This window comes from Dipteris shenzhenensis, chromosome 16 (genome assembly GCF_047967505.1).
Source record: "Dipteris shenzhenensis isolate YYH24624 ecotype China chromosome 16, Dip_SZ_1.0, whole genome shotgun sequence".
Taxonomy (NCBI): Eukaryota; Viridiplantae; Streptophyta; class Polypodiopsida; order Gleicheniales; family Dipteridaceae; genus Dipteris; species Dipteris shenzhenensis.
This window is the reverse complement of record NC_141611.1, coordinates 26,699,886-26,725,535: the sequence shown is the minus strand read 5'-3', so window position 1 is coordinate 26,725,535 and position 25,650 is coordinate 26,699,886. Positions and strand designations below refer to the sequence as shown.

The 25,650-nt window shown below is 43.4% G+C and overlaps 1 protein-coding gene across 1 annotated transcript in view; it reads right to left on the bottom strand.

The window, feature by feature from the left end:
* Positions 1 to 22,771, bottom strand: part of LOC147892759 (uncharacterized) — a 37,355-nt gene extending 14,584 nt beyond the window's left edge. The window contains exons 1-2 of the mRNA XM_087387770.1: positions 22,130 to 22,771; positions 21,752 to 22,005 (exon numbers count right to left, since the gene is read on the bottom strand). Coding sequence (XP_087243896.1) covers positions 21,763 to 22,005; positions 22,130 to 22,510 — 624 coding nt within the window. The 5' untranslated portion in view covers positions 22,511 to 22,771 and the 3' untranslated portion in view covers positions 21,752 to 21,762. The remainder of the gene's footprint in view (positions 1 to 21,751; positions 22,006 to 22,129) is intronic.
* Between the last annotated feature and the right edge of the window lie 2,879 nt (positions 22,772 to 25,650).

Below are 25,650 nucleotides of genomic sequence, written 5' to 3'. Positions count from 1 at the left end.
ACTTAACTGATGAAGAAGAAGAGACAGGGTGTAGCTCTGAAGAGTCCAGCTCAAAGGGTGAGGTGGAAGGAGTGGGCTTTGGTCTTTCTCTTGGTGCTGATCGGGATGAGTCAGGAGGGAACAAGGTGGTGGTACAAGAAGATCCTGTAGAGACATTTCATGTGGAGGATGTGGAGCACACTAAACGACGCCAATGCAATGAAGAGCTTCTTGGTGATTCCCTATCAGGTAGTGAAAAGCTCCAGTACTTGGATATGTTAGATGATTTTTCATGTCTCTTTGCAACAAGATATTCAAGGTTCAACCAGTCTCTCTTGTGGAGCACAAGATTGAGTTGAAGCCAGAAAGCAAGCCAGTTGTGCAACACTTAAGGCGATTGGGGGTGATCCAAGCTGAGGCACTAAAGAAAGAGGTAACACAAATACTTGAGGCGAGATTTATCTTTCCTATTGATGATTCAGAATGGATATCTCTTGTAGTTGTCACACCAAAGAAAGGAAATAAGTGGCGGGTTTGTGTGGACTTTCATCCTTTGAATGCATGCACTAAGAGGGATCGTTTTTCTTTGCCATTCCAAGATGAAATACTAGACCAAGTAGCAAGGCATGAGATGTATTCTGTATGTGATGGGTATTCTGGGTACTTTCAAATTTGTATTCAAGAGGAAGATCAAAAGAAAACATCATTTGTCACACCTTGGGGAGTTTTTGCTTACAGAGATGCCTTTTGGGTTGACCAATGCACCAGCTACATTTCAAAGGTTCATGAGTCAAGTGCTCGAGCCTTACTTGGTAAAGTTCATAAGGGTTTTTTTGGATAATTTTTGCATTTATTCTCGGCGCATAGATCACATGGAGAAGTTAAAGATGGCCTTAGCTAGGATTGATGAAGCAAAAGTGTGTCTAAATCCTAGCAAGTGTCATTTGGCTCAAACAAAATTGTTGGGGCATATTGTTTCTGAAGAAGGCCTTCAAATGGATCCTGAGAGTGTCACTGGTGCTCGCAGAATTCTAGGAAAGAGCAAGTATTATCTACGCTTTTGTGATGATTTCACAGAGATAGTGCATCCCATGAACTTGTTGAGAAGAAAAGGACTTTCTTTCCAATGGGGTGTAGAGCAACAAGAGTCTTTTCAGCAACTTAAGGAGGCCATGAGTAAGGGCCCAATATTGAAGCCCCCTGATTGGTCTCAAGACTTTTATGTAAATCCAAGTGTATCTTTGCATTCAGTTGGTGCTATATTGCTACAAAAAGGAGAGGCAAGTAGAATGCAACCTCTATTATGCCAGTCGACAGCTTACAGAGGTGGAAACAAGGTATGAAGAAATGGAGTAGCAAGCCCTCTCTTTGGTGTTTTCAGTCAAAAAATTTCACTCCTATTTATTACCTCGACCATTTTTCTTCCTTAACTCTCAGTCCGTATTAGCATATCTAGTTCGCAAGCCTAATCCTGGGGGGAGATTTGCAAAATGGTTGTCAGAGCTTCAAGAGTTCTCTCTCTTTTGTCACTGAAAATACCACTAGGTCCACTATGGTAGATTTGCTCACAAGACGGCGAGATTTAAGAGAAGAAAAGAAATATAAAAAGGACATTAATGATGAAAGGGAGACACCACCAACAGCTTTTGTCTTTCATTTTGATGGGGATTTTAGTCTTTCATGCCAACAAGGAGCTGGGGGGATAGTCTTGATGAATTCTGAAGGTCAAGAGGTGTGGGCAAGAGGACAAGAGCTTTAGGTATCACAACTAACAATGCAGCTGATTATAATGCTTTGATTCTTGGTTTGGAGGCTTGTCTTCAAAGTCAAGTTAAAGAATTGGAAGTAAGAGGAGATTCTCAGCTTATTATAAAGCAAATGCAAGGGCATTATAACACAAGAATTCCTCATTTGAAGGAGCTTAATCAAAAGGCTATGGCACTATGTAGTCAATTTGATTTTTGCAAGTTTGTTCATATAAACAGAAAAGAAAATCAAAGGGTGGATGAGTTAGCTACTCAAGCCATTGTAGTACAAGACCAGGGGGTGGTTTCTTTGGTAGACACTGGATGGCCAGAACTGCAAGATGTTCAGCAATATGTGGAAGAAGGCATATTTCCTCGAGGGTTAACTCCACAACAGAAGTAGAGATTGGTAAGGAAGGCTTGTCCCTATACTATTGTTGATGACATTCTTTATAAATTGGGAAAAGATAAGGTGCTCCATCGGGTCATCCCATGGAGACTAGGAGAATCCTAGAAATGTGTCATAAATGGTTCGATCATTTTGCTTCAGCGAGCACAGCTAGGAGAATTCTTAATGCTGATTACTTTTGGCCACGCCTCCATAAGGATGTACATGAATGGTGTCAAAGTTGTAAAGTATGCCAAAAGTTTGGAAGGCGACAGTTGATTTCTGGCCCCTTGAAGCCTATTCTAGCATATGGACCATTTGAGAGGTGGGGGTTGGACTTTGTGGAACCACTCCCTTGCTCATCTCATTATTTATTGGTGGCCATAGATTATGTAACTCGGTGGGAAGAGGCCAAGGCCACAGTCAATAGCAAGGCAAGCACAGTTGCAAAATTTCTCTTTGATTAAATTTGCTCACGCTTTGGCTATCCTTTGGAAATTCTCACTGATGGAGGAACCTCTTTTAGAAATGAACTAATTGAAGATGTGGTGCATAAGCTAAAGATAAATCATAGCATGTCCATGCCATACTATCCCCAATGTAATGGCTTGGATGAGAAAACAAATGGATTGTTGTGCAATTCAATGGGAAAGCTTTTAGACACCAAGAAAAGGCATTGGGATAGGCACTTGGCAGAAGTTTTCTGGGCTTACAGAACCACACACAAGCTAGCTATTGGGTTTACACCATTCCAACTAATGTATGGAATAGAAGCCATTTTGCCCATTGAATTGGAGATACATAGTCTCTCCATAGTCTTCGCACTGTTATTGCAAGAAAAGAAAGACAAGAGGATGCCTATGCGCAACGCTTGGTATAGCTAGAAGCCTTGGATGAATGCAGATTATAGGCCTTACAAACTTGCAAGGTTCTACAAAAGGCGCAAGGGCCGTTTTGACACCAAATTATGCAAGAAGAAAGATATTGCATAAGAGATTTGGTCATGAGATTTGATAGCTGTCTGGACAAGTGGCTAGACAAAAAGTTTATCGGCTGATGGGAGGGACCATATCGAGTCAAAAATAAGTTCACGAATGGAACCTATCAGCTTGAGGATGTTGATGGCATAGTGATACCTAGACGCACCAATGAGTATCGCCTTAAATTCTTCTATGCTTAACCACCTTCAGTAGACCCTCTCTGTCACTAGAGAGGATCTACTGGGGGGGGAAGATGTGACACCAAAAAATGATATTTTTTAATTTGCATTGGTATTGTTTTCTTCTATTTTGATAAGAGTTTGAGTATCAAATCATAGCCTAGCGGCTCTCACGTATTTCTATTTTCTAAGATATTGTATGGGATTGAGAGGATGAGTGGAATGGATCATTGTAAATACCATGTGTATGAATGATAAATACCTTGGTATGGGGTGAGAGTTATTTGTGTATGGGATATTATGGGGTTTTTAGAAAATAGGAAGAGTGAGTCATATAAAGAGGTGGGCTCATGTCCATGTGTTCCAATAATATAAGAGAGGCCACATGCTAAGCATGTGGAAGGCATGTGGAGGAGTGTGGAGTCAAGAGAAATCCTTCTAGAATTCCTATGTGGAATAAGGAGGATGTGGACATATGGAAAAGAGAGGGTCCCTATGGGCTCCATATGGGGAGACTCTTAACTTTCTCATTATTTTAAGAGTCTTTAACATCTTTTGATGGGACACATGGCAAGAGTAGCCAAAAAGGACATGGATGGTGACATACGGGCTTATGTGATTGATGGGGAAAGGAATCTACAAGCAACAATTGTAAATGGGTGAAGGAGGGTGACAAAATCTCTATAGAAGGAGCCCTGCTCTCCGTTGTTCATCACCTTTTCCACCATTAGGCCTCATGTTGTTGTAGCTCTACTCTCCTCAAGCCTCTTCCATGAGCCTTCTCTCCCTCTTGTAGATATTCTCTTATGTAGACTCTTGAGTCCATCTCTCTCTAGTTCATTCTCTCTCTATGAGTAGTCTTGGAGCTTCCGCTCCCTCTTGTGCGTATGAAACCTCTTCCTCTCCCTTGTGTTTATAGTATTTTGAGTTACATTGGAGTGGAGTCTCACTCTATTGGTAATAAAGGTCACTTTAGGTTCTCTCTCTTGAGTGTCTCTTCCCTTTTTCCATTGCTTTCTCTTCCAAAGTGCTCAGAAGTGTTGTCTATTCGACTGCTCATTGCACATACATGGTTTACCTATTTCCCAAGTCATAAAGGGAGCTCTTCCTTCCCTCCTAGGCGATCTCTATGGGACTTGGATCGTGGATGAAGTCTAAGCATGGAGGTAGTATTCTCCCAAGTCGGCACCAGTAGAAGGAGTAGGTGTTTTTCATGACAATTTGACCCCCTGTCAGTGTTTTGCTCATAACTTTTTGCTTTGTCATCCGATTTGAACGAAACTTATATCAAAGAGAAGCTCTCTTCAAGAAGCATCATCCTATTGTTCAATTATTGTATTGAATTTCAAACAAAAAATCTATGACTCTTTGTGTGTGACTGTTTCTTTTTCAGACAGTTTTTACCTCAGTCCAGTAAACTGCCCATATCTTTCAGACCGAGCGCATTTCAAGGCGCATCTGGATATGTGTTTGAATATTTTATATCATGTCTCTGCTGAAAGTTATGGGTCTCGAGCAAGAAGTCGTTTGAAGCTTGCATGCGCTATTGGAGAAGGTCGACGGTCAGGGACCTCATTGGTCATCTCTGGGAGATAAGCCGGGTCTGAACTTCTAGGAGGCTTGTGTTGGAGCGGCTGTTGTTCGATGGTGCAGGTCGGCAGTGGTGCTTGGCACTAGTGAACTGCTAGTGGGTATGTTGAGGCTTGTATAGAGTGGCTCACAGAGCTGCGTGGGTTGAGTGGATGTGGTGGTGTGGCTTGCACAGTCCATTGAAGTAGTCGGAGGGAGCCCGTGGGTGTTGTCTCCTATGGGAGCCATGGAGAGCACGCGTGGACTATAGAGGCTTGGGTTGGCGGTGTGCTAGTTTGCTGGTGTTGCGTACTGGTGCAGTTGGTGGAGTAGTGCAGTTGGAAAGCGAGGCTAGAGTCGTCTCAGGAGCTGGAGTCGCTAGATGAGGCGCTGCTGGCTATGGTCGCTAGCTGTGTTGTGGGAGAGCGGTCTTGTTGTTGTGAGAGGCTGCCAAAACGTTGGAGCCTGGATGGACGTGTTATGTAGATGGAGGCGACTGTGTAGGCTTGCAGACGCTGCTATCGATGGAGGTCCATGAGACTGGGTGCAGTCCATGGAGGGCTCATGGAGCCGATTGCAGCCCTTGTAGTAGTGCTCAGGGCAAGGGCGGTTGCAGCACTTCTCTTTGCTAGTCCCTTTGTTGAGCCGGTGGTGTTATGCAGATTGGAGACGAGCCCATTGTTGGGTTTTAGATGTGGCTGGAGCTCCGAGTAGCTCTTTGGAGCCACCGTGAGTCGTGGATGCTTTCGAGCACCGTAGGGAACCTCAAAGGAGTTGTGTCGTATGCCATGTGGAGTAGATTGATCTACCCCCTCCAGTTCTTGGTGGCAAATATCTTCATAGAACTGGAAATACACAATGAGACTCAGAAATATCTCAAAGCACTTGACGAAACCTAACAAAGAATCCTTAAGAAAGAGAATACTAAGAACACTCCCTATCTCTCTCTCTCAAATGAACGGAAACTTTCTTTCACTCACACTCAAGAATATGTCTCTCTCTCTCTCTCTCAATACAAAGGAAGAAGAATGGATGGAAACTCTTTCTCTTCCTTAAGCAATGAGCCGAAATATGGAAGGAACTTTTCTCTCAAATGGGCAGAAATTTCTCTCAAGGGAAGAGAATGAAAAGCGCTCACTATCACTCGAGAACTCTCAATTGATCTCTCACACTCTCTCATGGAACACTCCCTATCTCTCCCTCTCAAATGAACGGAAACTTTCTTTCACTCACACTCAAGAATATGTCTCTCTCTCTCTCTCAATGCAAAGGAAGAAGAATGGATGGAAACTCTTTCTCTTCCTTAAGCAATGAACCGAAATATGGAAGGAACTTTTCTCTCAAATAAGCAGAAATTTCTCTCAAGGGAAGAGGATGAAAAGTGCTCACTATCACTCGAGAACTCTCAATTGATCTCTCACACTCTCTCATGGTCTCATATTACAATGCCTCAACGGAAGGCAAGGATGCTCTGATACCATGACAAAATATAAAGAGGGGAGAGGAGAAGAGTGGAGATTGGAGAGAGGGCACAGCTAGAGAGCACACCACAAATGACTAGCTGTACACTAGATTTAGTTGAAAATGTAGAATATATTGTAATGAAGGTGGGAAAAAGAAGGATTTTAAGGGGGAAATAGATGGGAGAATAGTAGGGGAAATTTGGGAACTGTGGGGGACTATATAAGTCAACCCAAAAGGATTGTAAGGGACTTTTTGATGTGACATCTAATCCTATCTACTCTCCCTCCTGCTACCTGCTGCCTACGCTCACACTCTCTCTCTCTCCCTCTCTCTATTCCCTCAGCCTTCTCTCTCTTCCTTTCTCCTTCCCCTTCTCCTCTCTTCTCCTCCCTTTCTTTTGCTATTCTCTCCCCATCTCCAAATCTGCCCCTTCCCCCTTCTCTACATTGGTATCAGAGCTCCTCTGGCACCTTCGCTTCCCCTCAATCCCTTATCTACATTGTTGGACGCCAGCATCACCAAGGGCTTCTTGTTCCCAAGAAAGTACATGACTACCAGACAAATCGATTGTGAGCAGCCCGTCTGTTCAAGAGCTGCGCTATAAGGGTGTACCCAATGGTCTCGATCTGCAGCCCATCCTTGCTTAGGCCCTCAGTTCGTCAGCCGCCATAACCTGCCATGCACGGGTTTACCCAATGATCTCGATCTACAGCCCATCCGTCGCCGCTCAAGCCCTTAGCCCGTCAGCCGCCATAGCCTGCATCTCTGGCATTGTTGCCCATCTGTCGCTCAGGCCCTCAGCCCGTCAGTCGCCAAAGCCCGTCACCATCCTGGCATCGTGCCTGCAACCCGTCACCATCTTGGCGCCCACGTCGCGCTCGTGCCTTCTCCGCCCGTGCCATTGACATCGCCTTTCGTCAGCACTGCGTTGCTGGAGACCTTAGCAGTTGCTAAGGTTCAGCTAGTTGGGGTTTAGGTTGGGTTGGTTAGCTACTTGGGTTTGGTTGGTTAGGTTAGTTTAGGTCTGGTTAGGTCTAGTTAGGTTAGTGATTGGATAAGGTTGGGTTTAGTCAGTTTGGTTTCGTTGAGACTACCCTAGGTGTCTTAGTTGTCCTAAGCTCAAAAAAAAAAAAAAAAAAAAAGCCCTCCTTTAGGGTACTCCTACAGCCCTATTTTGGGCCTTTCTAAGCCACCTTCGTGGCTCATTTTGAGCCCCGTTTCCAGCCTCTTCACCGAGTTTTCTTCGAACCTCTTCAATGACTGCATTTGAGCCTCTTTACTGACACCTCTCGAGCCTCTACATCGAGCCTTCGACACTTGGCACATTTTCCTCGTGTCACTCATGGCACCCAAACGTGCACCGCGGTCGGATGAGTCATCTCAGCACGGTGGCGATGTTGCTCAGTAGGAGCAGATGCCGGTCCCAGAGGGTGCATCTCCTTCACAGCCAGTTTCTGCTATGCCTACCGACACACAGTTTCTAGATGCATTGGCCTTGATGCTTCAGGGGGCTTTTCAGCAGATGGGTCAACAGTTGGGGCAGCAGCTCACCACTGCTATGGCTATTCACGATACAGCTATCACCCAGATGGGTAAGAACCTTGGGCAACAGATCACTACCGCCATCAGTATGCACGATAAGGGTAAGCAGCCCGCACCCCAGCACGGGGATCAGTCGGATAGCCAGGGTGATTTTCTTGACCCACACAGGGGATTTATGGCTGATGGCCGTCGCACTTATGATGTTGGTTCTATGCATGCACCCCAGCATGGGGATTATGTTGATTTTGGTGATGCCTTGCCCGTGCCGCCGAGCACTTCTCTTATTGATTCTAGGCCTCCATTTGGCTCGCATATTTCATTGGCTGAGCCGTCCATTTTGGGCCGGCCCATTGGCACATTTTTGCCAACGGCGAGCATGCCTGGATTGGGTGTTGGGTTCCAGGGCAGTTGGGAGAGGGGCCAGTCCTCTTCTCAACCTTTTTCTATGCCACCCACCCACCGCGATGTTTATGGCAGGCAGACTCAGCAGGGATTGCATGCTTCGATGACACCTCCTGTTAATACATTCAGTCAAACTCAGCCTGCGTATCAGGGAGGTAATGCTTTCAGTCAGACGCACTTTATGCATCAGGGGAGTGGTTTTCCTAACCAGCATGATGCTGGAAGTGGGTAGCATGCAAACATGGATGATATGCTTTCAGATGCCTTACGTTCATATAGGGCTTTGCCTGAGGATGTTCGTAATGAGATGCCCTTTTCACAATATGTGAGCTTCAAGCGTGAGTATGCTGGTAGTCACTATAGGAATAACGCAGCCAAAGATGTGAAAGATAAAATCTCTGTGCATAAGTTTAAGGGTGACACTCACACTCCCAATGAGTTGGAGGAGTGGCTCACGAAGCTTGAAGATTATTTCCGCTTCTACCCTAATAATGATGAGGAGAGGATCATTTTTGCTGGCATGCATTTACAGGATTATGCACATACATGGTGGCGTTACATGCGAGAGTCACCTCAGAAGCCTACCACCTGGAAACAGTTCAAGGAGCTTATGGTCACGACCTTCGTCTCTGATCCTTGAACAATACCTTGCTGAATTCTATGCACTGTCACAAATAGGTACGGTCTAGGAGTACTTGCAGCGTTTTTGGAGACTTTCTTTGTTTGTACAGGATATTTCTGAGAAAGGGAAGTTGCTATGTTTTATACAAGGCTTAGATCCCTCTCTAGCTGCTGATGTGAGAGCTCACAATCCTCTAACCATTGAGCGAGCAGCCCAGCTTGCTAAGGTGTTTGAGGCAAAATATGCTGGCAAGTACAAGCATGTGTCACATAGCTTCTATGGTACTGCTTATGATGCTGACAGGAAGACAAATTCTGCTGATTGGATTAATAAGAAACTAGCAGCTGCTTCCTTCCCACGATATCCAATGGTTTCTGGAAGTAAGATGCCATATGCAAAGCCATATAGGCCCATGGATGCAAAGACAGGTGTCAAACCCAGCACTGGTTTTGGCAAATCAGAAGTTAAACAACATTCCAGAGCCATAATGGATAGTAGGAAGAAGGCAAATTTATGCTTTAGGTGTGGAGAGAAATGGACACCTGAGCACCGAGATGCAAAATGAAGAATGTCAGCTCAGCCAAACTCAGCATGATAATTGAATTATTTGATGATGATGAAATGGCTGATGTAGCAGACCCCCATGATGTCTCTCATGAGGAATTGACAGGAATTCATGATGTAGATGAGTCTCCTGACACAGATGCCACAAAGGGGACTGTTTTTCCTTTTGATCCGGGTGGGGCTATTGAGCAAACCACTCATGTGATGCATGAGATTGATATTCAGCCTACATGTAGCAGGAAAGGCCGTAAGCCAACACTCTTTGTGTTGGAGCATCAACCTACAATGCCTTTTCCTATCAGAGGTGATGCTAATGGTAATGTTCCTGTGGATGATGAACAGATTTATTGGGATGCCCAGTCTACACTGTATACCATCTCACTACATGCCTTGATGGGTGCCAAAAGTGCTGACACAATCAGGTTGAAGGGAATGATTAATGGCAGATCTGTCCATGTATTGGTAGACAGTGGTAGCACTCACAGTTTCATTAATTGTAGAACATTGCAAAGATTGGGATTAGTTGCTACAGAGATAGACCATGGTCTGAAAGTGGAGATTGTGAATGGACAGCACATGATCAGCAGACATTGTTGCCAGGATGCCAGGATCAAGTTTTCTGATCATTATGAGTTTGCAGGTGATCTTTTGGCATTGGATATGGGACCCATAGATGCTGTCCTGGGTTGTGATTGGCTAAAATCCCTGGGGAAAATCAGTATAGATTTGAATGCTTTATCTCTTGAGTTTTGCCACAAAGGTAGAACTGTTACATTGCAGGGCATTGTGAATCAGAAATTGCAGGTCATTTCAGCAAGGCAGGTAGCTAGGGAGCTCAAGAACGAAAGTGCCATTTATGCATTGAATGTCTCTGTACCTCAGGAGGGTGGTATTCCCCATGTGGATAATTGTGAAATGCAGAAATTGCTCTTAGAATTTGGGGATGTGTTTGCTGATATGCCATCTCAGTTGCCCCAAAAAGGGATGTTGATCATGCCATAGTCCTGGAACATGGTAGTAAACCAATAAACAAGGCCCCGTACCGACTCTCTAAGGTTGAATGGGAAGAAGTGGCAACACAGGTGCAAGATTTGCTTCAGAAAAACTTCATTGCTCATAGCACCTTGCCATTTGCATCTCCAGTACTCCTGGTGAAAAAGAAGGATGGCTCTTTTCGTATGTGCATTGATTACAGAGAATTGAATAAGACCACCATTAGGAACAGGTTTCCTATTCCCAGGATTGATGACCTGCTGGATGAACTCAAGGGTGCTCAGTATTTCACGAAGATTGATTTGAGGTCAGGTTACCATCAGATCAGGATGAAAGAGGGTGATGAGCATAAGACTGCCTTTCGTATAGAAAGAGGATTATATGAGTTCAAGGTGATGCCTTTTGGTTTGACTAATGCACCAGCCACCTTCCAGGCACTCATGAACAAGATCTTACACCACCTTCTTTTCAAATGTGTGCTGGTATTTTTCGATGACATTCTCATTTATAGTAAGGATGCATAGGAACACATTGACCATGTCTGACAAGTGCTAGAAATCTTGAGAATGCATCAGCTTTATGCCAAGGCCAGCAAGTGCACATTTATGGCAGAGGAGGTTGAATATCTTGGTCATGTTGTAAGCAGGCACAGAATCAGGGTAGACCCAACTAAGGTGAAATGCATTAAGGAGTGGCCGCAGCCACAAAATACCATGCAGCTCAGAGGTTTCTTGGGTCTTGCTTCTTTTTACAGGAGATTCATTAGGCACTTCGCCAAAAGGGCTGCCCCTCTCACTGATTTGCTGAAAAAGGATGCCTTCCAATGGTCAGAAGCAGCACAACTCAGCTTTGATAACCTCAAGGATGCCCTTAGCAATGCACCTGTATTGGTGTGCCCTGATTTCTCACGGTCTTTCATTATTGAGACGGATGCCAGTGGCAAAGGTTTAGGGGCTGCCCTAAAACAAGAGCATGGTGTGATTGCTTTTGAGAGCAGGAAGTTTAATGCCAGAGAAACAAATTATCATGTTTATGATCAAGAGATGCTGGCAATCTTGCATGCTTTTGCAAAATGGCACCACTACCTGTACGGTAGCAAGATTAAGGTCAAAACGGATCACAAGACACTCAAGTACTTCTTAACGCAGCCTAATTTATCCATGAAGCAGAAGAGATGGTTGGCTGCAGTTCAGTCCTATGATTTTGACATTGAATATAGAAAGGGGAAAGAGAATGTGGTTGCTGATGCCTTGTCCAGGATGTGGTCATGCAAACTTCTGCCATTTCCGCGCTTCATCAGGAGTGGATACTTGGGATTCAGGAGGAATACATGCAAAATTCTAATGCAGCTCCTATTTTTGTGGAGTTACAGAGTCCGTCCAGCCAAGGACATGTTCGATTTCAGCTTCGCAACGGACTGTTATGGTGCAGGGATAGAATTTATCTTGTGCCAGACTCCAAGTAAGGTTGATGGTATTACAGGAAATGCACTCATCCCCTATGTCAGGGCATACGGGTATCACAAAGACATATGAAAAAGTCAAGGAGAGCTTTATTTGGGATGGTTTGTGGCGAGATGTGGTTAAGTTTGTCAGTGAATGTTTGCCCTGCCAACAAAATAAAGTGGACAGTCGGTTACCCGTAGGCCTTCTGCAACCGCTACCCATTCCTGAAGGCAAATGGACTCACATTGCCATGGACTTCATTACAGGCTTGCCTTCTACAAATAAGGGTTGGGATAGCATGTTTGTGTTGTTGACAGGATGACTAAGCAGGCCCATTTCATACCGACACAAACTCGGTACTCCGCTTCATAGGTTGCCTGGCAATTCATTGAGTATGTGTTCAAGCACCATGGTTTTCCTCAGGAGATTGTCAGTGACAGGGATGCTAAATTTATGGGTCACTTTTGGCAGGAGTTATTCACTGCAGTTGGTACTTCCCTTGCGCCTAATACTACTTATCATCCACAGACGGATGGACAATCAGAGAGGGTGAACAAGTGGTTGGAGGAGTATCTAAGGCATTACTATCATGACACGTAGAAGTCTTGGGACAAATGGTTAGCATTGGCTGAATTTTGCTACAACAGCACCAAACACCTCTCTATTGGCATGAGTCCATTTGAGGCTATGTATGGATGCAAAGTGGGAATGCCTTCTAGGGTTGCAGACTTGGCTGTGAAAAATCAGCAAGCAAGGAATGATTTGGAGAGTATGAATGCCCTTCTGCAGTTGGCTAAGAGAAATATGCAGGATGCCCAAGCCAAGCAGAAGAAGTATGCGGATGAACAAAGGAGGTACTTATCTTTTGAAGAAGGGGATTATGTGCATTTACATCTCCATAAGAATCGATATTCCTCACTGAAAGGTAATACCAACACAAAGCTTGCCCATAGGTATTATGGCCCCTACAAAATCATCCGCAAAGTTGGGCAGGTAGCATATCAGTTGGAACTACCAAGTACCTCCAAGATCCATAATGTTTTCCATGTATCCTTGCTGAAACCACATGTCGGATAGCATGTCCAGGTTCTTCCTGAGCTGCCTCCTATGGATGAAGAGGGCCACATAATCTATGTGCCGGAGCAAATCAAGGGCTTCAGAGATCATGTACTCAGGAACAAAGCCTACACAGAATACCTCATCAAATGGAAAGGTTTAAAGGAAGATGAGAATTCTTGGCAACCTGAGAGCATTGTGCAGGACTACCCCTATCTCCTACAGAGCTGATCAGTTTCTATTGTATCCTTCTCATCCAGGCAACCTCTTGGAAATTTTGAGGGCAAAATTCTTTGGGAAGGGATGGCTATAATGAAGATGGGAAAAAGAAGGATTTTAAGGGGGAAATAGATGGGAGAATAGTAGGGGAAATGTGGGAACTGTGGGGGACTATATAAGTCAACCCAAAAGGATTGTAAGGGACTTTTTGATGTGACATCTAATCCTATCTACTCTCCCTCTTGCTACCTGCTGCCTACGCTCACACTCTCTCTCTCTCCCTCTCTCTATTCCCTCAGCCTTCTCTCTCTTCCTTTCTCCTTCCCCTTCTCCTCTCTTCTCCTCCCTTCCTTTTGCTATTCTCTCCCCATCTCCAAATCTGCCCCTTCCCCCTTCTCTACATATATACAAACCCATTTAGGGTTAGTGTTAGCACATCTAACCCTTTCTTTTATAGTACTCTATGTGTTAGTACTATGCACATGTAATCACATGATGTTGAAAGTGGTCTCTCAACATGATCTTGACATGCCAATCTTGGACACTATGTGACCTAGAATCACATCATGTTTGACCCAAAATTGACACTACGTGCATCTCTCCACGACTAGTTTCATGTATCTCAAGTGGTCGATTTCATGCACACGTTATCCAAGTTCCCTTAGGTACTCCTTGAAGACGATGATCATCAACCACTAAAAATGTGGCGCGCACATTGGTAAGCCCAAATATCATTACTTTGGCCGCATACACATCCTACTCGATTGTGAAGGAAGTTTTATGTTGGTCTTGCAGGGTGGTAGATATCGGGTTGTATCCCGAGAATCCATCTAGGAAGCTGTAAGCTTCCTTTCCTGCTATTCTTTCTAGAACATGTGCCATGAAAGGCAAGGGATAGGTCTTGTGATCATCGACTGTGTAGGCCTTTTAATGGGAAGGTACCTATCATAGGTCCTCCTTTTCTTCATCCTCCTCCTCTACTCCCCTTAGGGTGGTGTCCCTCTTAGACCTAGTGGGAGCCTTTGGGCTTTTGGAACTTGGTACTTTAGACCTGAGGGGGGCTCCTTCATGGCACTTATGGAGCCAACTGGAGAGGTAAACTTGCTCAACCATGATTCCCAATTGGAGGAGAACTCATGATGTGCAGCCCTTGGCATTTAAAGTATGACATCGGAGGGTTTATTGAGCCCTTATATGGGCATTCACTTGCCCTATGTGGAACTTCGCAAGTATAGCATTGAATCAGAGGCCTTTGCACCATAGAGTTCACATCTCTTGCCCTCATAGTCATGAGCATTTATTGGAACACCAGGATATGCTAATCCTCATGGAGGAGGTAGTGTCCTACGATGCCACTTCCCTCCTCACAAGGGAAATAGTTAGGGTATCTGTGATCCTATTTCGGCTCCTCCCAATCATTGGGTAGTTCCTCCACCATCACTTAGTTGACTAGAGTTATAGAAGGTGGGGGAGGTTGTGGACCCAGTATGGGTGGAGGTAAGGGAGCCTATTGTGTCCTATATTGCCATGAATTGGCTAAAGGGACACCTTATGCATTCATCGAGTTGGGTGGGTTGTCAGGGCTAATAGGGGTCTCGCTTGATAGATCAGTTGGGGAAGGACTCTCAGGAAGCGACATTGGGAGTGTCATAGTTTCCCCATCTATATCAATGTGCATAGTAGAGTGCTTTCCTTGCTCTAAGGTGGGGTCACTCATTGCAGGGGTGATTGCAATTGCATACCTTGCACCAAACATTGTCTCTCCGGAGAAACAAGTGGGGGTTACTTGGTGTCTCCTTGGAGGTTCCTGCATTCCACTGCTGGCCCAACTGATTTAGTAGGTTATATCCAAACCCTTAGGTTCGTTGTTCTCCTTCTTGGTAGACTCCGTACTGGAATACCTTACCGATTGTGATACCTCAGATGGAGTTATATTTTTGTCCTGGACAACCTTATCCATAATATGATCACGTAAGGCTACCTTGCTACAGATTTGAAGGAAGTGGGATTCATAACCATTAAGTATTCATGCAGTTTTGGGTCTACCAATCCGGAGAGGAAGCATGGCGGCAAATGTTTGTCGCTCATCCTCTTATGCAGTTCGCAGTGGAAATTGAGGTGTTTGATCCTAGCAATGTAATTACATAGGGATTCCTTGTCATTTTGTTTCACCTCATATAAATGATTAATTGGACTCCACTTATGGCCACTGGGGGGGAGCCCTATAATTAAATATAACCTCAGATGGAGTTATATTTTTGTCCTGGACAACCTTATCCATAATATGATCACGTAAGGCTACCTTGCTACAGATTTGAAGGAAGTGGGATTCATAACCATTAAGTATTCATGCAGTTTTGGGTCTACCAATCCGGAGAGGAAGCATGGCGGCAAATGTTTGTCGCTCATCCTCTTATGCAGTTCGCAGTGGAAATTGAGGTGTTTGATCCTAGCAATGTAATTACATAGGGATTCCTTGTCATTTTGTTTCACCTCATATAAATGATTAATTGGACTCCACTTATGGCCACTGGGGGGGAGCCCTATAATTAAATCTTTTCGTAACACCTCCTAGTTGACTTTTATTATGAACTTCTGACCTTTCACATGCCCCTGACATTCATTGGCCTTATTGTCCAATGAAAGGAACCTCCATGCAGATGTCTAGTGACCCACTTCCTCTTAGAAGCTAATAGTTTGCTCTTGCAATTGCAGCCCCAATGTATGGGGGAGTAGGCTTCATAGCCCCAACACCGATATTGGCAACCCAATGGATCTCGCCACAAGGGCCAGGCTTGAGGCCACCTCTACAACCCATTAGTCCCACAATGGTGCCACCTCCACCACCTTCCCAAACAATGCTATTGGATGAGGCGATGCACATCCTAGTGAATGCACTTGGAAGGGGGAACACCCCACCCCTGATTGCACCTATATTTCTAGCAGGGATCACCAACCCCTATAGGAGTCGACCCATAACCATTTCCAAGTTTACGTCTAAATTTTATGGGAAAGGAGATCTAGACTCCCATGTGGATCATTGGGTGCTCTTGGAGATCTAGAAATGGATAATGCTTTTGACCTCAGCCTCGATAAGAAGCCAAGCCAATGGTATAGGGCCCTTTCTTCCTTAGAAGTCTCATGCATCTCCTTGGCTAGGGTTTTGACCTACGAAGTCCCTCATCTATGGGTCTTCGTCATCCACACGGTCTAAGTCATGGTTCCTTGTGAAGATTATGGGTTCTGAGTCCACAAAAGTGGCCTCAGTCTTTACCTGTGGCTCAGGTGTTGGTTGCTGCTGACCTCCTTTTTCTACTGACATACTGGCAAAAGAGTTTTCCATAACTACTGATTCCATTTGGCCCAAACATCCAAACATGTTGGATATCGCACCTCTTAACCTAGCGGCTACGGATGTAATCCAAACTTTTGGTACAAGAATGAGAGATTTCTACATGTGGGACTATTGACACTCAAAAATCACTGAATTTGAGCTTCCATCTTCATTTTTTGGTGTTTTTGTTGAAGTTTTCTATCACGCACACCTTAGCAATCCTCTAACTAGCTTCCTATCAATTCCAAACACACCAAACATAAAAAACAAGCTTCACATGATCAAAAATGCTTTCCAATAGAAAATGTTAGTTTTCATCCTTTTTCCATCCAAACACACACTTGTTCACTCATTACTCTCCTACAACTCCACTATCAAAGCTCTAAGTTAAGCTTGAAACAATGAACAATGGGTAAATGATGAGAGAAGGCAAGTGCAATGCAAATGCATAGCTTAAACTCCTCGGTAGTGGCACCAAAGATGTGTAGTCTCAATGGTGACTCACATGTTATGGGGATCTTGAAGGAATGCCAATGGAGCCTCCACCCCAAGCTACTCCTTGTGAGAGAAATGCAAAGCAAGAGCCATCCGCAAGTGGCACTCAAACAGCTCCCAGAGTGTTGCAATGTGTTTCCACAAGAGAAAGAGGGAAAGGGGAAATGGGAGAAGAGAGGGAGAACGGGAGGAGAAGAGGTGAATAAACGGGGATGGAGTGGCAAACACAAAGGCACTACAGGGAAACAAGAGAACACCCACAAACACTCTTGCAAGAGAAGAGGGAACTTGTGCATACAACAATAAAGACCAAAGTCAACCATTTGGCCTTTTATACAAGTCACCTTTTGAAGGGAGGGCCAACCCTTTTCCTTATACCAATCTCTCTCATATCTCTTTTGTTACAACCACTTGGGCTCATATGGTGCCAAGGCATTCTCTCTTGTCTTCAAATGGCTCTTGTGTTATCGATATACTAGACCCACATGGCTCTTGTGTTATGCTTGCCAATTTGGATGGTCCCAATGCCTACCTCTATCTTAAGCCATTTGAGGCTCAAAACATGTAGGACTAGGTTGATGTTGAGCCATTTGTGGCTCAAACCCCATCGGCCCAGCTTGGTAGTGAGCCATTTCTGGCTAAAAACCCATTATATGGCCAGATCCGCCACCGTGCTCCATGGTTGTGGCTATTAACACACACTCTCTCTCTTTCTCTCTCACTCACTCACTCTTTCTCTTTCTCGTCTTATCTCCCTCCTCCTCCTTGCACACGGTTGTGGCCACACACATTGAGGAGGAGGGGGATGAGATGAGGGAGGAAAGAAGCCCAATCATCCTCCTCCATGTGCACAACCATGCCCTCCCTCATCTCATCCCCCCCCACCTCGATGCACATGGCCACAACCGCATGAATGGAGGGGGAGGGGAAGCATAGGGGAGGAGACTCCTCCCTTCCTCCTCAATGCCTACAACCATAGCCATTTACATGGAGGAGGAAGGGAGGACTCTCCCCTTCTCTTCAACTCCCCTTCCCTTGTGCCTTCCCCTCCTTCCGTCCGTTGGGCCTCCCCCTCCCTTGGACTACCCCCTCGTCCCCTCCCTCGCACCTCCCCTTGTGTTGTGCCACCCCCTCCACTTCCTTTGCCTCCATCCCTCCCTTTACATCCTCCCTCCCCTCCCCTCGCCCCCCTCCCTTCCTGATCCTCCTCCTCCCCTCGCCTCCTCCTCCTTGTCCCCCCCTTCGCCTCCATATCCTTCAATTCTCCCTTTGTGTGTACCGAGCCCTCTCTCCTCTTTCTAGAAAGAAAAACTTTACCCTACCCACTTTGATTTTTTTTTAAAAAAACCTTACTCTGAATCAAAATAACACAACCAAAAATTTTATGGCAGATAGAAAAAAATTCTTACCTCTAATCCCTGTCTCTTGCTCCTCTAAGCTCGTGCATGATCCTCTTGGCTCTTCCACTTGGACCTCACCTCTAGGAAAAGCTCCATCCTTTTGGATATTCTTTATTATGAATTAATTTCAAAAACCCCCTCCCTAAATCTATAATTGTATCCTTACCTAAATATAATCTACCCTCTTCACTAAATATATTCTAGCCCCCCTAAATCTATACACTTCACCTACATGTCACCTCCCACTCCCACACATATACACATATGGTGATGGTGACTACATGACCTTGGCTTCCCCATACACCTCAAGTTCACATTCATCAATGCAACTTGGCTACCCCATCGGCTTTCATGTCATAGTGGTTACACCACATTGGTCACCCCATTGGATTCCACACCATTTGCCTCTTAGACTTACACACATATCCCAATGAACATGCCAGCTTGGCCGGTCAATTACTTAATCTAGCCTGGCATGGCCTAGTCATCATGATATTATAGCATGCGTGTGTGTGTGTGTGTGTGTATAGTTAGTTAGCGAGAAATCCCAAATCACATTACGATAATTGAAGTTAGAATAATAGTCAAGTGCATTGACAATTATGGATCTTGTAGCTAGGCGAGGGTTGAGATAAAACAAATCTATTTTTGTGGATTTAGAAGCAAAAAGCTAGATCAAGCATAGAAATTTGTGCATATTTTGAAACATTCATTAAGCTGAGAAGCTTGGGGAGGTCACTCACAAATATGTAAGTATAGCACATGGGTTCAACAGAAGGGATTTTAAATAATATTTTTTTCCACATTTTTTACATACAAAATGCTACCATATAAGGGGGTATTCATAGATTGAATAGGAAAAGGGTGTGTTTTATTCATGAAAATTTCACAGATTATGGACTTTTAATTAGGCTTTGAATTCATGTGATATAAAGGATTTACATATATTGAGCCCCCTGAGCTGAGAAGTAGCAATTTGTGTGCATTGTGAATCAAGTTTTTGAATGGAGAATGGGTCAAGATTGCAATAGTAACAAGACCAAGAGGATCCTTTTTGGTCATGTATATGTTTCCAAGTCTCTAATCTATGTGGCCAAACATTTTCTAGAAATTATCAATATTAGAGTTCACGTTACCCGTATTCCTAAAATTTCAACTTAGATTAATGATCTAAGTAGCAATGTGTGAGAATGGGGCCAAAATTTCTATAAAAAGCAAGAGAAAGTAAAGAGAAATAGATGGACAACAATCATAAAAACAAGGTGAATGATATATATTTATCATTCATTAGGCATGCCTGTGGGTGAGTGAAATGCTTAAGAGAGAGCATAAAATTGAAGGCATGAAAAGGAAAGAGCATACAAAGAGTAGTGAATGCAAAATGGTCCAAAAGTCAACAAGATGAATTTTATTCATGTGGCCTGGAGAGGGAGAGGGAGGGAGAGAGAGAGAGAGAGAGAGAGAGAGAGAGAGAGAGAGAGAGAGAAGGGGAAGAGAAATGGGAGAGGGGAGAGAGAAGAAGAATGAGAGAGAGAGAGAGAGAGAGAGAGAGAGGGCAACGGGGAGGCCAAAGAGGATGAAGTCATGCATACTTGGACCAATCACCTTAAAATAAAAAGAAATGTCTAAAAATACCTATTTTACCTTTAGGAAGTGGCCAACCTTCCCTACACCCTTCCATAGGCAGGCAAAAAATGATTGGAAGTCTCCCAAATACTCCATGAGAGTTTAGAGAAGAGAGATTTTATACTAGGTAACCTATAGTCACATTAACAAACGAATGCAAATGCTTGGCCATCTATTTTCACTACATTACTCCACCAGATCGATTCATTTAGGCTGGCATCGCCCCTTTGGCCTATCCAACCCCACGATTCTCAGGGGAAAGTCTGGATATTCCCACCTTCATTCCTTTCCCTTGCTTGGACTGAGCCAATCTCCTCTTAGCATATCTCCATTTGGTAGTGACAGCCCATGCAGGGTGCCCTCAAGCAATCTTCTTCATCATCCTGCAGCAAACCCATCTGGCACTTCTCCTTTGACTTCACAAATCCACATTGCTCTCTGTCAACCACCTCACCTCCAGTCCCCAACGCATAGGCGATTTGGTTTCTTTGGAAAAGAAACAATTCTCCCATCCGGGGACTTGCTCCACAGTGGATAGCTAAGGGGGGTTGGATGCCTCTAGTAGAGATCAGCTACTCCTTTTCTCTTTCTGTCCAAGAGACTACTCTAATGCACAGGATTCTCAAGGAGATTCCAGAATGTTGGGCATCAAATTGCATAAAGCAAAAAAGTAGGAGGACTTCCCAGAGGTATCTAGGTAAAACTTGCTTAAAAAAGCTCTCAGCAAGAGTAATTTACAGAATTCTACAAAGCCAACAGCCACTATACCTAGAGTTAAACAGAAAATGATGGCATCTCCATTGTACAGCTAGTTGGTGGAAAAAAAAGACTCAAAGAGATCTAGAAGGGGTGCAGGCTTGGTAAACTCAGTTTTATGGCATGGAAAGATCTACACCAATGGGTTCCCGTGCACGCTAAATTGGCCAAAAGGTTTGAAGTTAATTCTGTATGCCCACTATGCAATAGAGCAATAGAATCAATAGTCCATCTGATTTGGAGATGTACTTTGGTTCATCATGTCTGGATACAAGTCGAAGCAGCCGTGAGAAAGAGTGGCCTGATGGGGAGGTTTCATCTAGGCCAAAATTGGAGAATGGGTCTTTTGAGTGACGTGACAGGAGTCACATCCACTGTCAGTGCGCGATGGTCATACATTCAGACCTCAGTCCTGTTGGTGGGGGTATGGAATTTTTGCAACCAGATTGTCTTTGGGAGGAAAGGGATAGTAGGGTTTAGGGATGATGCCCTTTGGGGATGGGTGAAACAGCTTGTAACAGACACAGCCAAAGTGCTAGAGCTATCGGATCCAGTTGTGAGCCAGGCAATGATAGCTGTGGCGAACAGTGTCTAAGTTCTACCACCGAGTAGGTTCCCATCCGCTTCTTAGCATGGGCCTAAGGCTCCGGCCTAACTAGAGGCCAAGTTTTGTACTATTAGGGTCTGGTTTATTTTCTAGAGGCTGACCCCCGCTAATACAAGTCGGCAATTTATTAAAAAAAAAACAAAAACAAAAACAAAAAAAACAAACGAATGCAACCATGTTCAAATTGAAACTTAGATGCGCAAGATTTCTTTTCGGAATAGCCCCAACAAGCGCTAAAAGTCTTGGGGATTCGAATGCCGACAACCTCATGTATAATGGATTTTTAAAAATCACACTATGAGTATGCGAAAGCGTGGCCATAGCTAGATGGCGCAAATAAAGTAAGATAAATTCAAATCATCTCTCCATTGTGTGCGTCTACTTACCACGCTCCATCTTAGAAGTTCCAAAGGTTGAATGGCTCTGCAGGAATCGCTCCCTCATCGCCAGTGAACTGCAATCCCAGCGAATCAAATGCAGGAACCCTCACTCCGTTGCTAATGTCACTCCCACCCTGCATAGTAATGTCCTCTTGCAGCGTTCGTATGGAATGTAACATAACAGTCGCTTTTGTCGACCTCGATGACTTCGATGCATCTGTGTCACCCCTTGGAAGAGTTGCTTCAAGTACGCTCCTACCCTGGAAAGTGATCAAGAGAACTTCATCATTGAAACTCGATCAACAGAACCTATAGACTAGCATGCAAACAAATAGAGAGAAACCTGCAGAAAAATGCGTGTGTGTAACCAGATAAGGATGCAACCTTCTCGCTGCCACACTTGGAGGAGGAACTAGAACCAGGGTTGCTCCGAGCTGACGAGGCTGATGGGTGGGGCATCGTAGGTGAAGAAGCGGCCGCTCGAGCTGCAAGAATCTGAATCTCTTTGGTGGAGAAAGAACAATTTGCGGGCACTTGAGGAGGCGAATTCGGAAAATTTAGATGCACATCGGGGCCTCGAAGGCAGACAAGTGCGAAATCATAAGCACGAGCTGCAGCGTCAGCGGTAGTATGAGAGCCGAGCCAGATGCGGGCTCGTTTTTTGGGTTGTCTGATTTCGCACACCCATTTTCCCCAGGAACGCAGGCGAACTCCTTTGAAACGTTTGTTGTTATGAAGCAGGGAGCTTGGGGTTCGAGAGTGCATGATTTTCTTCTCTACTTCTGATGAAAACGGTAAAAGGCCGATAAGTTATTAGTATGGAGAGGCATCTTGGAGCCCCGAATGGCTCTGATAATCAAGCAGTTGACGTAATTTTCAGTTCGGACGAGAATCATGCGTGGGTGTTCGTGCTGCAAGTCAAAAGGAGGCCTGGACTTCTCTGAACAATCGCTAGAAAGTGTCCCTCACGGCAACCGTCCATACCAGCCACGAGCTTTTGTCAATGAGATCGTTGACAATGCATCGTTTAGATGAGTGATACCCAATGAGGACAACCCTTTAACCCCTCTTCAAACAAGGTGGGACAACCACTATGCACATTGGCAATGAAGACAACCCTCTTCAAACAAGTGGACGAACCCTATCCCCTTGTTTAATGAAAAGAATTGAGTCGTTGAGGTCACAACCTTTAATGCACATTAAGAACATTGTGCCCTTTAACACCTACTTTCTAAGCTTGCTTTAATGAAAAGAAGAGTAGTTGACATAGTACTAAAGAACGTGAATCTTTAATGGTTGTTAGCTTATGATAGGTTAACACTGCCATAATGAAAAGAAGAGTAGTTGAGGTAGTACAAAAGAATGAGATCCTTCAATGGTTGTTCACCACTTATGATAGGTTAGGGTTACTATAAACAAACTAACACAATACTTAATACTAACCTCCATTTTAGAAAAGTGACATTTTTTTAATATTCAAGGTTAAATTTATTGGTGCAAGCACTTAAATTAAAATTCCACAAGTCTCGAGTGGCTGACGATCAAGACATAATAAATAATCAAAGGTAAGAAAAATTTGCCTTGAATTTGGAATACAACAATGAAGTAAGGTTACTAAAGAAAAGTAAAATTCATTACATGCATTAGTTCAAATGGATTACAATGTTGTTTTGCATTTACTATCCAATATGATTTATTATCGTTGTTGGAAATCATCTTTAAAATGGATTTTCCTTAGTTGAACTTGAAAACAAGGTGGAAAGGTGACAAGATGCCTTGTTAATTGATAATGATTAAAGGCATACAAAGGATGTTATGGTATACAAAAGGGTACTTTGTTAAAGCCTCATGATAGCCTCACCTTACCTAGAGTGCTAGTAATCAATTCAAAACAAGAGCAACGAGGCCTTAGAACCCCAAGGAGTCATGCTAGGCTCTTATCAATAATTTCTTCCAAGTAGGTGCCAAATTGTCACAATAATAGCTTGAAAGATGGGCCTATGAATGACAAGGCCCCATGGTTGACAAGTATATTCTTAAGAATAGATGCAAATAGTATATCTAAGAGTGCAACTTAGATGGACAATTAGTTTGCATGAGGTTGAAGAGTTTGAAGATCTTGGGGGGGTCACTATATATAAACCCTCTATATCACGTGCGTTCAAGGCCTATTTTTAAAATCCCTTATCTATAAATTCTCCATTAATAAATGTACCCCCTTTTTATACAAATCAGTAAATTTTTTCCAAAATTATTTTAAATAGTTCCTTATCTATATTTATTTTAGTAAATTTTAGAAATAAAAAATATCCTTTTGTTGAACTCATGTGACAGGGTTACATATGATGAGTGATTCTCACTCATTTTAGATTAAATGTTCTTGAAACTTTGTAGGTGGTCTCTTTACATTATGTAGAGCTTAACTTGATTTACTGGTAATTATTTGAATGATTTATCTAATTACAAATAATTATTTATAATAAATAAAGTCATAAAATACATGCATTTTAGTAGCACACCACATTTTTTAAGTATTTTGAATAATTAAGCAAATCCAATTCGGTGGAAGGTTAGTAGGCACATAAGGGTGTGTGGTTTAATCATCAAATCCCAAATCGAACGGTTAGATTTAGGAAGATTGAAGTTTAATTTTTAGTTTTACTCCTTAGAGGATCAACAAAGAATATTAAAAATAAATCTAGTAATTCTCAAACATGACCAAACATTTCAAAAATGCCAATATTTTTAGTCCTAACACCTATTTTGGACTTTTTGTGTTGTTTTTGGATGAAGCCCAAAAATCCTTCCCAAATGAAAACTTTACTTTGTGAAAATATCCTTTCCAAATCAAAATTTTACTTTTGGAAAATATTCTTCCCAAATCAAAAGTTCACTTTGTGGCACTATCATATTCACATAAAAATATTGTTTTTTCAATCTATACTTTTGCACCAACATGCAAGAATTTGAAATAATCCTATATTAGAAATTCTAGCTATATCTAAGTTATTTGTTAATTTGATTATTTTCAATATTTTTCCTTGACGTTTTTCCTTGACGTGATAAATTTATAAATCCATGAAAGGAGACTTAAATATTTCATGAAAATAACATTGTCACTCGCAATATGCACAAAATTTTTAAAACTTTTAATAAATAGAAAAAAGACATGATGCCATAAGACCTAAGTTTTGTATTGAACCAAAGAGGTATAATAGCAATTATAGCTATTATTATATGATTACACTGAGAGACGTTGCTCTCAGCTAGAGTCTTTATATCCAAAATGATATAGATTGAACATATGTTTACAATTTAAATTGTTGCTCTTAAAGAGCCTCAATTCGTGCCATCTGCATAATTTGACTCCCCATTGTCTTATTGCTCAATGTCATGACAGTCCCTTGCTAGGTGCCATCTGCATAATTTGACTCTCACTTGTCTTGCCAAGCCTTGCCCCTTGGGTGCATTGACTCCCCATTGTCTTATTGCTCAATGCGATAGTCCCTTGCCAGGTGCCATCTACATTAACTCCCTATTGTCTTGCCAAGCCTTGACCCTTGGGTGACATCCAGTGCAAAATACAAGTGGCATCTGCATTAACTCCCACAAGTTATCTTGCCAAGCCTTGCCCCTTGGGTGCATTGACTCCCCATTGTCTTATTGCTCAATGTGATAGTCCCTTGCCAGGTGCCATCTGCATTAACTCCCGATTGTCTTGGCAAGCCTTGACCCTTGGGTGACATCCAGTGCATATTTTGACTCTCATTTGACATAGGAGGTGATGAATTGGCTTGAATTGGCTTCTTGCCTAGTACCCCAAAAAAATCCTTCAATGGACTTCAATACAAAGCTTTAATCATGGACATTCTTCATTTGCGCTGTCTCCTTCTACTTCCTCCATG